The sequence below is a fragment of the Nelumbo lutea genome, chromosome 3 (genome assembly GCF_056320005.1).
Source record: "Nelumbo lutea isolate HS-2025 chromosome 3, American lotus-T2T, whole genome shotgun sequence".
Classification (NCBI taxonomy): Eukaryota; Viridiplantae; Streptophyta; class Magnoliopsida; order Proteales; family Nelumbonaceae; genus Nelumbo; species Nelumbo lutea.
Genome location: NC_142686.1, coordinates 109580516 through 109597687, shown reverse-complemented (window position 1 = coordinate 109597687; position 17172 = coordinate 109580516). Strand labels below are relative to the sequence as shown.

The window sequence follows — 17172 nt, the reverse complement described above, 5'->3', positions numbered from 1 at the left end:
CAAACTGGACAAGTGGAGAGGCGGGTATAACAGAATTGTAACATCAATATATAAATAAGGAAATGAAGCTAGGAGGGGATTATCGATTTGGGAATACAACTCTCTCTCTCTCTCTCTCTCTCTCTCTCTCTCATTCAGGAGGCAGGCTCCCTCAAGAGAGTCCCTAAGTTAGGCATCCCCTAACAAGTTGGTATCAGAGCCAAGATTCCAAGCACAAGGTCATCCTCAATGGAGAACAGAATCAACAACATGGAAGGAGAAATGCAAAGAATATCGGCTAACGCCAAAGAAATCAAAGAAAACTTCGCATCCTTGCTTGAACGATTGGCACAGGCAACACCTGGGCTGAATCAAAAAGAGCGTAATGACACCGATCATCGAAGCGGATCAGGAACAACAAGAATCGAGTTTCCCATCCTCGTAGGGGTAGATCCCACATCCTAGCTTCTGCGAACAGAAAGATACTTCGATTACCACAACACAAGGACCTGTTCGTGTCCCATTAGCTTCTGCACACCTGGAAGGAGAGGCGATCGTCTGGTACCAGTGGTACCGGCGACGACACCCAAGAGCCACATGGGCAGACTTCACCGATGCCTTAACCATGCAATTTGGAGTCTCGGCCTTTGATAACTATGATGAAAGCCTAGCTAAGCTACGACATACCAGCTCCGTCCAAGATTATCAGATGGCGTTCGAAAGATTAGCTGTGCGCGTGCAAGGCTAGCCAGAAAACGCGCTTGTCGGCAGTTTTGTTGGTGGACTCAGGGAAGAATTGCGGCTGAAGGTAAAAGCCATGCAGCCCACCACCGTTCTTGAAGCAGCAACATTAACTCAACTACATGAAGACAAACTGAATCGGGCAAGAAGGATTAATCAACCTCTAGGAGCTGCAATCAGACCAGGTCTACCGAACCTAGAACCAGGTATCTTGGGTAAACCGGAGCCCAGATCAGAAGTAAGAATCACAGGCAAGGACGCCAACTCTGGTTCAGGCCCTGGCTCAGCCAAGAGGTTAACCTGGGATGAGATGCAAGCCCGATGGGAAAAGGGCCTTTGTTATGCATGTGGAGACAAATTCGGGCCGGGCCATTGCTGCAAGATCCCTCAAGTTTTCTTCCTTTAACCTGAAATCAAATATGTCGAGCAATCAACAGACATTGAAGAGCCAATGGACAACCAAGAATGGGGGCAATGGACAAAGGAATACCTGGAAGTATCCTTGTAAGGCTTGACTGGTACAAGGGCGCCATGTGTCGGTTCTGATAGACAGTGGTAGCGCCCTCAACTTCATTACCCAAACATTGGTCAGACAACTAGGGATTCCAGTCCAACCATGTACAACATTCCTGGTGCACGTAGCTAATGGGAGCAACCTGGTGTGCGACAGTACGTGCACAAAATTAAAGATGAAGATACAAGGACATGAGTTTGAGGTAGATCTGCACCCCTTAGAAATCAGTGGAGCAGATGTAGTTCTCGGAGTCCAATGGTTAAGGCAACTAGGGCCGGTGATATGTGATTGGGCCTGCCTCACCATGGATTTTCAAGTGGGCAGCTCACAGGTGCATATTCATGGGCAGCTGTCCAAGGGTCCAGGACCCATTAGTCTCGCCTCCCTAAGGAAACAGGCAGCAGACCCAACCCACATCATATTAATGCAGATAGGCTCCCACGGAAACGACCCCATTCTAGCCCAAGGAAGCAGATCCGAAGAAGGCCGCACACAATTACAACAGCTACTTCAGAAGTTCTCAGTGATCTTCCAAGAACCTAAGGAACAGATTGAGGATGCAACTTGGGAACCTTGGATTTACAGAATAGATTTCCACATCTTGACCTTGAGGGCAAGGTCACTTTCAAGGGAGGAGGGATTGTTGAGACACAAATAAAGGGAATACAAGTGTACAAGAAAAGACAACGCCAGCCTTTAAAGAATGTAACCAACCACTAGAACAAACTAACTAACGAACTGGACAAGTGGAGAGGCGGTTATAATAGAATTGTAACAACAATATATAAATAAGGAAATGAAACTAGGAGGGGATTATCGATTTGGGAATGTAACTAACAACCAATCTCTCTATCTATCTATCTCTTTCCCATTCAGGATGCAGGCTTCCTCAAAAGAGTCCCTGAGTTAAGGAATCCCTAACAAGTCATTCCACCACAAATGAACATGGAGAAAGGCTTTTTCTCCTAAAAAGAAGAGAAGATGACATACATAGGACTGCCACCATAGACTGTTTTTCTTATAGCGGGAGATCCCGGGTTAACCACGTTAGCATCAACAGCCTATACACAACTCCACAAGCAGATGTCATTTGTCCCCACTCTCCATTGGATTTTGGACTGTTTAGCCTTTTTCATTTTTTTGAAAACTTATAATTTGTCTAACTTCATAAACTTTTATCAGATTTTTAGTTTTATTTATCAAAACCCCGCCAATGGTATAGCATCTCTTGTATTTTGATAGATTTTTCAATCTGTACAAACCAATAAAAATTTATTAGGTGAGAAAATCAATGAAAACCCTAACTTTTTTTATGAGGTAAGAAATCATTTTGACACTCACCCCCAAAATTTTGAGGGAAAATGATTATTCAGTTCACCTCACAATTCTTAGCTCTATCGTACATTTAGAATGAATCATAACCGTGGATTGATGCCAAATTCACGGGGAAATGCGATTTATGAGGGAAGGGGGAGACTCCTAATAGATTATGGGGGCTGTAATTTCAGAATTCTGCAATAAGATACAGTGGCCAGTGTAACACTTGATTGCATCATGGAAATGAAGTTGAGCGGTCAGCTTGTTCCTTTCAAAAAACAGCAATACAATGTGCTTTTAATGTCGGGATTTCAAGGCGCTGAATGATAAACACAGGGTTTGTCCACCTCATGTATGTCATGGTGAGTTGGTCAAGGGTGCTTAATCGTTGTTGGATTAACATTGCAAGTTAAAACAAATTTGTCCACGTGGACTGTGGAGCCCCCATTGCCTAATATCCCATTATTCATTGCACTTTTCTCATGTTAACAATATTTTAATGTTCACTTTTTCAAATAAAGCTGCAATTGTTTGACTATGAAGGAAAAAGTGCAAGAACATAGCCCAGATATTTCAGGGTAAGAACTTCACAAAGGAAACAGAACCTAAGGTGAAAGAAAGAAAAGCTTTCTATGACGTGGAAGGAAGCTCAAATTTGAGCCTAGCTAAGATATTTTTCTTTTCTTAACCATTCCTTTTCCTCAAATAAGGATGCATTTGTCTTGACTTTGGAAGCAGAGGTTAACCGTGACAGAGAGAAAACATAGATGAGAATGAGATATTTTAGTTAAGATATTTCAAAATCTAAATTCTGCACCGACAGTTGTTTGGGGTTTGGACTTTGGACTTGGGAATTAGCCTAAGCATATGTTTGCATGATGTTGCATATGCTGTATATGTGTAGGTTGGAAGTATCATTTTTTTTTTTGGAAATATTTCTATTAGGAGGGGGCAATAGCAACACCTTCTATTTGGTATTATTGCTCTATATATGTTTTCAGCACTGATATCGATTATAGGAAGTCTATTTCACTACTATATCATGTTTTCATTGGCAGCAACGAGCTTGAAATTCGTCTTCTCAATTTCCAAAGCATGGTTTAGAACACAATTTTTTATGGAAAATTGGTTCCAAACATGTTACTGTTTTCTAGAGTACCGAATTTTCTAACGTAGCACTGATGTGTCACTGTTTTTTGGAGCAATGGCACCGGTTCCAAACACTGCCTAAATGGTTCCTTTGCCAAAACACATTGACTTAATCTGCAACCCATTGACGCAGGCAGTCTAACCGTCAATCTGTTTGACCTGGACAATAATTTTTGGCCATTTTTTTATTTTTTTATATTTTTACACTACAATAGACCATCCATTTGAATCAAACGGTTGAACCATTAAAATCCCATTCCTGTTAATTCTAATTCTCATTCTCATTCCTGTCTGAACCAAATAGATCATGGGAATGGATCATTCCAATTCCGATTCTGGAGGACTTCGACTCTGATTCCGATTTCGATTCCAACTGCCAACCAAGCAGACCCTTTTAACGAATTGATAGGTTTCAACTTTCAACTTTCAAGTGAAAGAGTTTTGAAACGTCTGCTTCTCCTTTTGACTTTCTCTGCTTTATATAACGGGACGTCCCTCCTTTATCTTTGATATTCAAAACAAAGAATCCATCTCCTCTTTCTTCTCCGGTTTATAAAACAGGGGTCTGAGTCTGATCAGGTTTTCTTCTTCTCCCGGGTAAGAAAAATATAACTAAAATGCCTGCGACGTAAATGCATGGATGGTAGGGTGGATCATAGATGTCTGCTACCATCTACAATACATTAACGTTTTCTCTTTCTTTGATTGGTGGTAGGCGATAGACAAAATTCAAGAGTCATTTCTGTCATGCAGAACAATTCCTGTCATTTGTGGGTTTGGTTAAATAGGACATGTTTAAGATGATCCATAAATTGATATAGAAAACAATGTGTGTTTTTTTTTTTTTTTCACGTATATACATCTAGATCATCTAATTCATAACATAAATGATTCATATGTAAAAGGTAGGATTTGACCCATACGAGTCTATTACAGGTGGACCAAGTCCAATATAATCCAACGAATACTTTGCATCACTTTGAACTGGTGCAATTCAATGTCTAGACAGTCTAATCTATTTAAATTGGTTCCAACCTAAATCTGATCCATTGACACCTGTTATCTTATCTTATCTTCTATCAATCGACTGGATATTGATTCAATCCAGCCCAACCCAATATAAATCCATCAATCCAATCCAGTAAATGCTTTGGACTGGACTGGTCCAATTCAACCTCCCCAGTACTTTTGAAATATATATGTGTGTGTGTACAGTTACTTCCCTTGATTTATATAATACAAGGCCACAACACATTTTTCGGCCATTTAGATTTGATTTTCATGTAAAGCATCAGGAAAATTGATATTTGGTCCATTTTCCTACGGAATAACATTTTCCAATCAAATTATCCATTTTTCATCAATTGATATGCAACCAAATGCAGCTTAAATCTTCCTTCTAACTGATGATGATTGATCAGTGTCAATGATTATTGTCTCATTCACATGCAGGGTTTTCTTGGGAGAATGACAGTTCAGCTCAGGGTCAGAATTCTTAAGCCCAAAGTACAGTTGGAATAGGTGCCATCTCTTAATTGATGTCAATTCATGGGCAACCATTGGTGTATAGAATGTGGGTATTTGACATTTTGAATTTTTTTAGATCCGCAATGAAATTTAGAAATATGCAATGTATTTTTCTGTATTTTCTTCTACGCTCTTTTGCTTGTAAAGGTCTGGCCGAAAATATCGGCCGAATGAGATTCTAGCATTTTGGAATACCAAACAAGAATTTAAATTCTAGAGTTGAATTTCTGGGATTTGGCTTACGATAAATAGAATAATAAATTACAAGCATGTGTCAGTGAAAATGTAATTTAACTCATTGACCTCCATAGTCCCAAAGGATAAATAGACACTAAATTTCCGGGAGATGTTTCTGAAATCTGAAATGAGTTTTTTCTGAAGTGTTAGAGAGGTCAAATTGCAAAATACAGTGGATGGGAGTAGTAATTTTAGGTATTGTTCAGGTAAATGAACAAAAACTTGGATACAAATAAACACAATAAACGAATCACTGATGCACATAGAACCATTTTTTTTACTTCCTTTTAGTAATAACCATAGCATATACAATACGACTTGGGAGGCGGACGTCTTGAACCAAACAAAGTTAAATACAAGGCCATCTGACATGGAAAAAAGAAAACCAAGAATTCACAGGTATGCTTCTGCTAAGAAATGGAGCACAGTGTTGTTGCCTGAGTCTTACATTTTAAATTTGAAATTTACTTGAACAACGTATCTCATTCGGATCTGCTCCACATTGTATACTATGTATTCATTGTACAATAAACTACCCTGCAAGGCATATGAACGAACGTTATGATTCACTTTTACATATTACAATGCTTGATATCATGGTTTTTAAAACCGACCCGGTGACCGAACCGGTCAGGGACCGGTTACTGGGTCGAACCGTCCGACTGTTCAAACCAAACACTCGGCCAGTTCTGACAAAAAAAAAAAAAAAACAATCAAAACTGTTTGAACGGTTCAAATGGTTAACTGCCCGGTTCAGCGGTTTGCTGACCAAAATCAATGGTTTTGGGGGAAAATCCAATTTTTTGAGAAAACGGAACCGATCACCTGTCTGGTTCCCGGTTTTTCCGGTTTGACCATCCAGTCCAGTCCGGTTTTGAAAACCATGCTTGATATAAAGAACGATACCTTGGGCCCAGGTTGCTTCTTTGGTTTCCCAAGCGGAACAACAACACCGTCTTCAAGCTTTAGGAAGTCTGAAGAATCCGGTGCCGTTTCGCCAATTCCTTTTGTGCTGCAATATTGAATGTCTAGCACCATTAGTCATAGGTAATCTGTGGTTATATATGCACTTAAATTTTGCTTCCCCACATAAAAATGTTGCATCAGAGAATATTGAAGATCACTTGTCCACTTAATTGTCTTCATGTTCAGGCTGAATCTCATGAAATTGAAAAACAAAATAGCAAAGCATCATTAGGAATGCATAGATTCAAGTACATTTTTTATAAACCTGGCACATCCTTAGTGAAAAGACAAAGGAATCCCTGATACTGAGACTATTCTAAACCAAATAAGCAATGCATAGATTCAAGTACATTTTTCTGATGCAACCAAGCTAACAGCCTTTGTGCATCCAACCTGCACCCATGTGCAGCCAATCTCAACTACGACCAGTGTTGCATGGACACAGACACTGACATCAGAATCTGAAACCTGTCAGCCAACACTTGTTTTTCATTGTTTTCCTAATTTCAATGTTAATGGGAAAAGATCCAACAAACAATGGAACAATGGATCTAGTTATGTGTAAATTAGGAAAATACAAAAACCAGTCTGCTATTACACAGTTTAAATGGTTGGACCACGATTAAATAGAGGTGTTTAAAGTGAGGGTTTGTAATTTTGGAGAGTCAACTTAAGAGTTAGATTGCACTGTAGCCGACTTTGACACATTTCACTATTTTAGATAGTTGTGCACGAGTTGACTCGTGGATAGCAAAGACTAGCTTCAAGCCTTCAACACATTCAAGGAGGAAGGATTCCAAATAGCTAGCAAAGACTCTTAGATAACTTGTAACTATTATATTTCCTTTGGTACTTTTCATTATAAGGGTACTTGCAGTAGAAGGCAGAATGTACTTCCTAAAGCAGAACCCTGGCTATATTACTGAAAGGTACTAATACTGAAACAGGCAGAAAAGTAGAGAAAAAATCTGTGGAAGAAATCAAGATTCCTTACATTCTAGAAACAATCACAAATTTTCAATTTTTGATATGTATAGTCTATTTGATGTCTTGGGAAGAGAATTGAAGTGTTGGTTTTCTAGAAATTTACTATTCTTAGTAAAATTGAAATTATTACTTATAGCAAACTTTCAAATTTACTATTTATGGTGATTCCCAAATTTGTTATTTATAGTATAATCTGCTGCCTTCAATATTAAGTTAGTTTTAGCAAGGTTTAGAAAAAGGTATTTAGAGTTACTTTAGGAATTGGTCCTTATTTGAGTGTCCCAATGTGCTACCTATTGGTTTCCTTAGTTTTAAAGAAGTTAAAATTTATTTTGGGTCAATTTCCCAGTGAAATTGGAATCTGTAAAGGGCGATGCAAGTTCTCTTTTAGTCTGTAAAGGGTGATGCAAGTTCTCTTTTAGTCTGTAAAGGGCGACACAAGTTTATTTTGAAGTTACCTGCAAGTAATAGTGTGATCTTCTCTCTTTGAAGAGCATTATTTCTTCTCTTTCACTTTTAGATTCAGATCTGAATCTCTTCTCATAATTCAGATCCTTAGTTCTCCCTCTTCTTCTTATCATGTTCATCCAAGGATTTTCTCCTTCTCACCCTACATCAAATACTCCCTCATTTCCTATAGTGAATATTCCCTACAGTCCTGTTTGCCTTGATGGGTGAACTACTCTTGTTCCTAGGTGATGATACTTTCTCACTTATACATTTGGTAAATGAAACTCCTGTGTTTAAGGTAGTTAGACTATTCCCATTATCCTATATTCTTTGTTTCCAGTTTTCTTTCTTCTTATTGACCAAATAGTGAATAATAGAAAAGATAACGGCTCAATCTCTATTTATCATGAATCTGCATTAGGAATCATGAAATAGAATAAAACTGTCAACCCAGAAATATATAAGCTTAAGTGCACCTTAACTTTCCCTCTGGCAACTGATCAGCATGGTAATTTGCAGTTAAAAGCTCAGCCATATCACCCAGTGCCACCTGCAGAATGAAGTATCACAAAGAACATTAGGGCAGAGACCATAAATGTATAGTTAGCAAAATACGAGAACTAGGGAAAAAATGAAGAATAACCTCACATAAAAGCAGCACCCCAGCCCTGGATGCATGAGTTGCATAGCAATAATTTGCACTTTTTGAGAACATATCAGCAAAATAAACCCCTTTCCCAAACATATATCCTGTTGCAGGTGCCTCTGGAGGAGCAATCCGTAACCCTGTTGTTTAAAAAAGTGACGATAGAACTTACATAGTTTGCATGACCATTATTTTTCATTCATTTTAGAAATGGCTCTCCCCAAGTATTCCACAATGTGTCAAGTCCAAGATAGCCACATTTAAAAGAAAAGAAGAATGGTACATCAGGACAGATTAGCAGATAAGATGACAACCATCCTCCCCTCTAGGGCCTCCACCTACACTTGGCAGACATGCTAGGAATTGGCTTCAAGCCATTAACCATGCAATGTCGTTTTCGATCAGCGTTTTCTAGGCAAGCTTCAGCCACAAAGAATGATTGTAAGCATCTAATTCAAAGACCTCTTTTTCTGAAATAGATTGTAACATCCAACTCAAACTTCTTCTCTTTCAGTAAGCAAGCTGGGAACTAATAGTTAATGACCATGTTTTCTTGGATGACTGCATATGAATAAGAAAGTTCCATAGGCGGGTCATAATCCCCATGCATGTTGCAAGTATATAGAGTAAAATGGAAGGGAAATTCTTTCTGTTTTCATGGGTTGATGCAAGTATTCCACAATGCAGTACAAGTATACAACATAGTAGCTCAAAGCCAAAAACTACAGAAAATTAATCGTATAAATCTACCACTTCAATACTTCATTTGCAAGAAAAAAACAATGAATAATATAGGAGAATCATGACCTTGTGATAGAATACCAGTCCAATTCGTTAGTCTAGAGCCATGCCATAAAAGCATCCTATTTTTTGCAGCAGAGAACTGCATAAACAAACCAATAGCATTTCACCATACATAGTCAAATGCACTGTGGAAGAAATTACAGAAAACACTTTATATCAAAAAAAATGTCAATATACATAAAAAAATCTTTACTAGAGAATGAAGGAAATATATGCCGCAGATGAAACTTGGGAGAGCAAGAGATCCAAAGTCTTAAAATATGTTTCACTCACCTTTCTGAAGCGTTCTTCTTCTCCTTCTTTGGAAACTCTAAATATTTGAACAATATCAATAGTATAGTTTGAATGTGTTTTTGCATGAGTGTTCATCATATATTTGTTAATCTAGCACCAAGAAAATAGCAATTTTAGTATAAGTGTGTATCAGGTATAAGCAAGGATCAAAATTTCGCAATGTATCCTATCGGTGGGTCACCAACATGAGAAATTCTAACACTTTGGGATTTTGACCTATTTCAGGGGGGTAAACAGGCCTTATACCGACCCCCTGAACAGGTTTAAAAAAACTAAAAAAATATAAATGCACTGTTTCAAAGTCCGATATGCCCCACTCGGCATATCAGATTGTATCTATATTTAGAACCTTGGGTATAAGAGCAACTTAGCATTGATTTCCTTTAGTTACTACTGGATCCAGGATGAAAGATGTAACAAAACTATTAAGTTACCATATAGAATTCCTCGGAATCAACATCAAGTGGCATTAGTTCACAATGAAGACACTGATAATGAGAATGCAAGGGATCCTCCTAAAACAATGTTGGAAAATGAAATTAGAAACTTCATCAAGGAGAGAAAACAATGTCACAATCATTCCTATAAAAAAAATGTCACAATCAAATCATTTTACCATAGGCCATCACTTATATTTATTCTACAAATCAAGAAACTTCATCAAGGAAATGAGGAATGGAAACTCAAGCTGAGTATAAAATTAACCTCACCAGGAAAAGAAAAGGACTGATGGAGCTAGTATTATTTATGTGTGTGTTTGCTATTTTGCAGCAGTACGAAAGTGAAAAGTACAACAGGGAAAAAAACTGAATAACTAACAAATGCAATAACATCTTTTATTCAAATATGTGCCTACGTATACATGCATATTTGTGCATATTATGCTAAAGAATTCAATCAAGACAAGACTGAGAGGCCTCCAACTGTTTTAACATTAGTACTTTCAATGATAGGTTGATTCATTTTGAGCTACATATAGTTAGACTAGTTGTTTTTTCATCATTGCAATGAAGACATGGAAATTATTTAAAAGGGGGAACAAGTCATATTGCCAATGCATGGTCAATTAATACCACAAATGATCCACCATCAAGAAGAACAACAACAGAATTTTACCTGCATCTCAAGATCATCCTTCAACAGCTTGCTTGCAACCTCAATCTCACCCAGGGCTTCAACCTTAGTGGAAAACAAGAAGAGAAACCTCAGTTATCAATAATTAATAAAGATGAAGGCTGAAGAAGTTGAAAACAAATAACAAATGGATATTAGTAGACCATCTTCACTCGTGAAAGAGAAATTGCTTGCATGGAATCACATAAGTTGAAAACAAATAAAATACTATTAACGCACAGCACAATTGATATGCAACACAAAACAGATAATACTCATAAATCATAGAACAGTTAACCTCAATATTTAGAATTCAAAGTTTGAAGTAAAACTCTTTTGGACCATTCTGGGTAATCCTATTTGTCCATGATGCCTATTCACCATCATAAACCACTGAACCAAGTCAACAATCTAATAAATTGACATGGTAGATGGACAAAATCATTATAAGAAAATGTTAACAATGGACTGGAAAACCATATTTTCTAGAACTTGTTAATAATAATAAAAAAAAAAGCATATTAGCTAGAATAGGGAGCAGGAAAGCTTTACAAAACAGAAAAAGGCTCAGTTAAGATATAGATACTCCTATAAGTCCAACATACCTATGTACCATCATAAACCAACTGAACCAAGTCAACAATCTAAAAAGTTGACATGGCAAATGGATGAAATCATTAAAAGAAAATGTCAAGGATGGACTGAATAAACATATTTTCTATAATTTTTTATAAAAAAAGAACATATTACCTAGAATAGGGAGAAGGAAAAGTTTACAAAACACAAAACACTCAGTTAAGAAATCGTAAGGAGTGGAGAGAGAGAGAAACATGCGAAAATGCTAATCACAGTGAAGAACACATCTGCCAAGGATTTCCCAAGAAAACAGGAACTTCCTTGTGTTCTATAACATTCCCAAATTGTTTCCTAGGCAAAGACTGTTAATTACAGATAACGAATTCTTTCTTGGTTAGAAGGAAAAGAAATTACCATCTCCAACTTTCTTTTCAATTTTTGAGGAGTGTCGATTACAAATTCACCTGTCATTATTTGTTTGTTCTCATTAGTTAGTTGCTAATCTCATGAGAAAATATCTATCATAAGAACAAATCTGAATTATCCCTGTATAGTTGAAATACAAAATCAAAATGAAATGATTCATTGAGAAAGAGAGGGCAGAAAGCTTACTCATTTTTTTGAAACCAAAGTCATGAGGAATAACAGTATAGAATTCCCTTCAAAATAATTAATAACAAGCGAGGGTAAATTTATAGTTTGGTTTATATTAAAACTAAAAACGAAAAGAATAAGATGGAAAGCAAGATAGAAACTTTCACATTGAATTCAGTCTGAGTATGCCATAGAAGATGCATAATAAGAAGAAATACCACCAAGCAAATAAATTCCAGTATATGAGAAGAAATATATACCCACTTAATAGCTCAAGCTTCTTCCTATCAGATTGGCCAATCACATCAGCAATCCTTTTCAAGACATCATAACCCTAAATATATTCAAACAAAAGTAACTTGCATACTGTTTAATAGAATAGTGAAAGGAAAATATAGGCTAAACCATACAATCCAAATCTACAAATACCGATTCATTCTGAATTGTTGATCTAATTCTCGACTCTGGTATTTATCTGCTTCAATTAATTTTGGAGCAGAAACAAAAATAACAGGATCCAACAAACCTAACCCACAAAAAAAAAAAAGAGTGCCCAATATTTCTACTACAAAATTAAGAGGTTGACCAAAAATTTCAGCCATGTTAATGAAAGATTTAATAGTGCTCTACTAGAAAAGTAGAGTCCTCCTGGCTCTTCTTAAGAAAATTTTAGGAATCTCTCCAGAATACCCATCAACATTTTTCAAAACAAAAGAAGCACATTCCATTAATGTCAAAGAAGCCAAACATGGAAAGATTAAAAGAGAGCAATATCTGACTGAAAAGTGGCGGAAAACATTAAACATTTGAGTTTCTACTGACATGCTTCTTAACTCAGATTTAACCTCCCAAGATAAAATCCTTAACTGAAAACTCTCCTTTCAATACTAAAGCATCATCACTGCTTGAGGTTGCTCATTTCCTCTCTTCAATATGTGACAACCCACAGAGATAGATTATGAAGAAATTAAAGCACCAAAAACAGAAGTGTTCTTCTCCACAATGCATATCTAATCCAGCAATGATAATAATTCACCACAAAATGAAGCACCCAGTTTTATTTTGTCTCATTTTGTAATTCTTTCCCAGAAGTGTTCACACGAGTCCTTTGCATATTCATTACCATTGTGTATGGTATCAACAACTTTTTTTTGTATGCCTAGCATATAACAAAAGAAATAAATAATATGAAAACACTAATTGGCTCTAGTACAAAGACTTTAATTGAAATTTTGAAAAATTCATCAGGCTTGAAAGGATTAATTGTGGAAGGAGATTGTCAAGTGGCAATAGGCTAGCTATCATAAAGATGTGAACTGTGAAGGACCGTGAACTCTTAGACACTTGATAAGACAGGCCAAAGTGCTTGCCACCAAATGAAGTGCTCAGGTTCCTATATCTGCTAACAGTACTATGGACTCTTTCTAGATGAGGTCCAAGGAGAATAAAAAGGTTAATTAATTTGGGTATGACAGGACTGGATGGGGAATTAATGAATGTAAACATTTCTCTTTGAATTTTTGTCTTAACTGGGCATCTTTCTGTTGCTTATATTTGACTTCAGTTTATGTATTGGAATGAAGTTATTTACTTGTCTTATCTAAATTGTTCATATTTTTTTCTGATTAAAAAAAGAATCTAGCATTTTTTGTCAATAAAAAATAATCATTATCATCATCCATGCCTTGTCCCAACTATATGGGGTCAGCTACATGAATCCTGTAATACATTTTGTCAATGAAAAATCTCTACCATATATTACATGAATGAATCCAAATCTTTACCTTCAAAATTGTAGACTTGCTTAACTTGCCAAGTGGCAGCTTCTCAGCATTGTATCCTGAAAAGGAAGAGACAAAACATATAAAGAAGGTGATAAAATGAGGATCTTTTGGAACATAATGTTAACAACATGAAACACATAGGAATGTGGGGAAACAAACGAGAGAGTTCAACATAATTCACTATCTAAGTAACCAAAACTTTCTAAAATTGTGTCCAAGAAGCCTCATTATATAATTGGCAAAATATCGATACCCAATAGTCAAATGTCATCATACACAAAATATGAGTGCATAATACAACTGGTTAGAGTTTAACAGAAATTAACAAACCAAAAAGTTTATAATCATTCATGCAATTGGAAAACGTTCTTTTAGTATTAATTGATGACTCACTGTCAGATGATTCTACAATTTAAGTTTTTTTTTTGATAATTAATTCTGCAATTTAAGTTGATGGTATATCTATGCAAAATATGAATGCATGACTAGACCTGTTCACGGGCCTGACTTTACACTATGTCGGGCTCAGGCTTCGGGCTGGGCCCATTCAAAATTTGGCAAAAGCCAAGCCTGAGCCCAGCCCATGAACAAGTCTATGCATGACATTGTACAGCCGGTTAGAGTTTAACAGAAATCCACAAGCCAAATAGTTTTTTATGATACATCCAATCCGAAAATGTTCTTTCAATACTAATTTATCGACCACCTGCCAAATGATTCTGCAATTTAATAGTTCCAAGCAATTGATTTTGATTTTTTGGTCATGGGCCTTAAATTGGATTTCTTTGTTGATGATATGCCCATCATTGATAACTAACAACAAAATTTAACCCATAATTTCCAGTAGAAGTTAATAGACAGAATACCAACCTATTTCCAACATTTGCTGTTTCATCATACTTATATTGCAAATAAGAGAGATAAATTTGGCAATGCAGGGCTCAAGTCGTGTCTCCCGAGGTTGAATCCCTGTAATGGAGTCAACTGGCTTGCCTGGAACCTGATGTCATCATCAAAATGTGAGAACCATGATAAACCACAGCATATTTAGCACGAGGCACATTTAAAATAACCCAACAAAATCAATTATTTGCAAAAATATCCAGAAAAATTATTTGCGTTAGACCAACTCACAGTTGATTCCTTTTCTGTTTCACTGTAGTCCATTTCCAACCAAGTATAGCAATTTGGGTAAGAAATGAACTGTTTGCGATTAGACCATTCATTTTTCGTCTTGGCTAAGAACTTCATCTGAAATTCCTGGATTGCACTCTCCCTCAATGTGTAAGGACCATGTAATTTTTCCTGACCTTTTACTCCAACTCTACCCCATCTATTGTATACCATGTACGTACCACCATCATCAGATTCTGCAGTTAACTTTAAAACAGCTTCAGTAAGCATCCAATGAACATAAACTACTTCCTGAACATTTTCCAACAAATAAGAAGTTAAACCGAGTGCTTGAGGTTCAATTGAGCACAATATCCTTCATTTCAACATATCTCAGGCCCCGTTTGGTTCGCAGGAATAGGGATCTGGAACCGGAATCGGAATGGGCTAGTTCGTTTCCAACTGTTTGGTTAGGCGGAATTGGAATTCCATTCCCATATCTGCTGGAATGGCATTCCCCCATTTGAGGGAATGGCCATTCCCTGCCCCTCCCTTGGGAATGAAATCCCATTCCTGCTGCTTCCAATTCCCATTCCCATTCCTGTCCGAACCAAACAGACTATGGGAATAGGCCATTCTGATTCCGATTCCAAACGATTTCGATTCCGATTCCAATTCAGACTGCGAACCAAATGGACCTCAATGACTACAAGGATTAAAATAAACTTGTACATTTTCATTAAAGTTTTTCCGTGCGATAGATAATGGACTTGCATGTTTCTGATTTTAATGTGTATAAGAAACTTTATCTAACGAAAAATGGCAAACTGGCAATCAAATATCTTCAATAAAATTATAAAAACAAGTGAAATTATAAATAAGCAAAACAATGAGGTTGAACCATTGAATGTACCAAGCACTTGAATAACATAGAACTTGTTATTATTCTCCTTGACATTAGTCTGGTTCAACATGGCATCATATATGTCGTCTCCCTGCAACAGAAATGTATTAAAAAAACAGGTAGAGGACAAACTGAGTAACAATATATGAAAGCTGAAGAGTAGATAATGACAAATAGAACAATTCGACGGCCGCATTGACTAAAAAGAAAAGCTAGTTCTAACTATAAACACGGTTGCATTACTTACAACTTGCAATACATGGTATTGTGCCTTTATTTGATCCGAGAGCCATTGATCCAAGACTGCATTGCCCTTCTTCGTAGCGGTAACCAACTTCTCCTTTTTGTCCTCGTCTACTTTATCTGCCACCATAATTTGCTCATGTATTCACTTTAGAAACCAACTGGTTTGTGAACAATCACCCACATAAATTTTCCCCTTTTCTGATATTAACAACTTTGAAAAGAATTGAAACATGGTACCTTTAGAAGCCTCTTCGGAATCCTTATCTACGTGTTCTGAAAGCCTCTGTAAGAGTTCTTTCTTGGACCCACTTGCCGAAACACCTCGAAGCTTAGCTTGTTCCCGCAATTGGCGTACACCCATCTCTTGAAGATTCTCAATGAATTTAACCTTCGCAAGCCCATCTGAATCCGCGTTTTCAGACTCCCTCGGCCTCTTTCGACCAGCTGATAAATCGGTCGTTTCCGTCAATGACTCATTTTCTTTGCAAAGAGCTGATTCTAATCTTCGAGCCTGTGAGAACAAACAGTGATTTAGCTGCTGAACATTGTATAGTTAGATGAGGTGAGGGGAAGGCTAGGTTTACCAGCGTGGGCTTGGTTCCGGTGGTGTCGAGCCCCCGCTGGGCGAGCTGGACACGGAGCTCCTCTACTTTGAGTCTGTTTGCTGCCATGGGGGAAGGCGGAAAGCCAAAGCGAGGCGGGAAGAGATGATAATGGCTTTTCGAAGGTTGATTTCTTTGAAAAAAAAAAGCTTCTCAAAGGAGGGAAGCTTTGTGCTCGACACGCTTTTGGCTTTAGGCTTTGCTTTCGAGAATTGCAACCCAAGCTTTGTGCTCGACACGCTTCTTGTGCGGCAACGTGGTAAGTTGCCCACTCTCAATCTGCCACCAACACACTGTTCCCACTAATGTTTACAACCCGTCGTTCATCCGATCGGTCGAACCGTTCGATTGTTGACTCGTTTGACTCAATGATTGGGTCGTGGGTTGAACATTTAATACATGTAAAATTTTTAGAGGTGTTCGATTGGGATAGTTTTTTATTTTGGATAACTTTTCAAAAAATCTTGCCCCGCTATTTTCGTGAGAAAAAAAAACCCTTTTTAAGTTTTAAATTGTAATTTTAAATTTTATTTATAAATAAAAATATAAAAATATAAAATAATACATATAATATATTTATATATTATTTATTGATAAAATATATATTTGGATAAATTATAAAGACCCCC

At 37.1% G+C, this 17172-nt stretch overlaps 1 protein-coding gene across 1 annotated transcript; it reads right to left on the bottom strand.

Moving 5' to 3' along the window:
* Positions 1 to 5721: 5721 nt before the first annotated feature.
* PARP2 (poly(ADP-ribose) polymerase) lies at positions 5722 to 16740 on the bottom strand. The gene is made up of 18 exons (XM_088974405.1): positions 16526 to 16740; positions 16179 to 16452; positions 15943 to 16058; positions 15705 to 15786; positions 14813 to 15048; positions 14549 to 14678; positions 13679 to 13734; positions 12155 to 12228; positions 11913 to 11959; positions 11715 to 11764; positions 10728 to 10790; positions 10046 to 10126; positions 9591 to 9701; positions 9321 to 9396; positions 8511 to 8653; positions 8344 to 8417; positions 6371 to 6476; positions 5722 to 6001 (listed from the first exon to the last, which is right to left on the bottom strand). Exons 1-18 carry the CDS (start codon positions 16610 to 16612, stop codon positions 5909 to 5911), a joined length of 1899 nt encoding a protein of 632 aa, XP_088830531.1. The 5' UTR covers positions 16613 to 16740; the 3' UTR covers positions 5722 to 5908.
* Between the last annotated feature and the right edge of the window lie 432 nt (positions 16741 to 17172).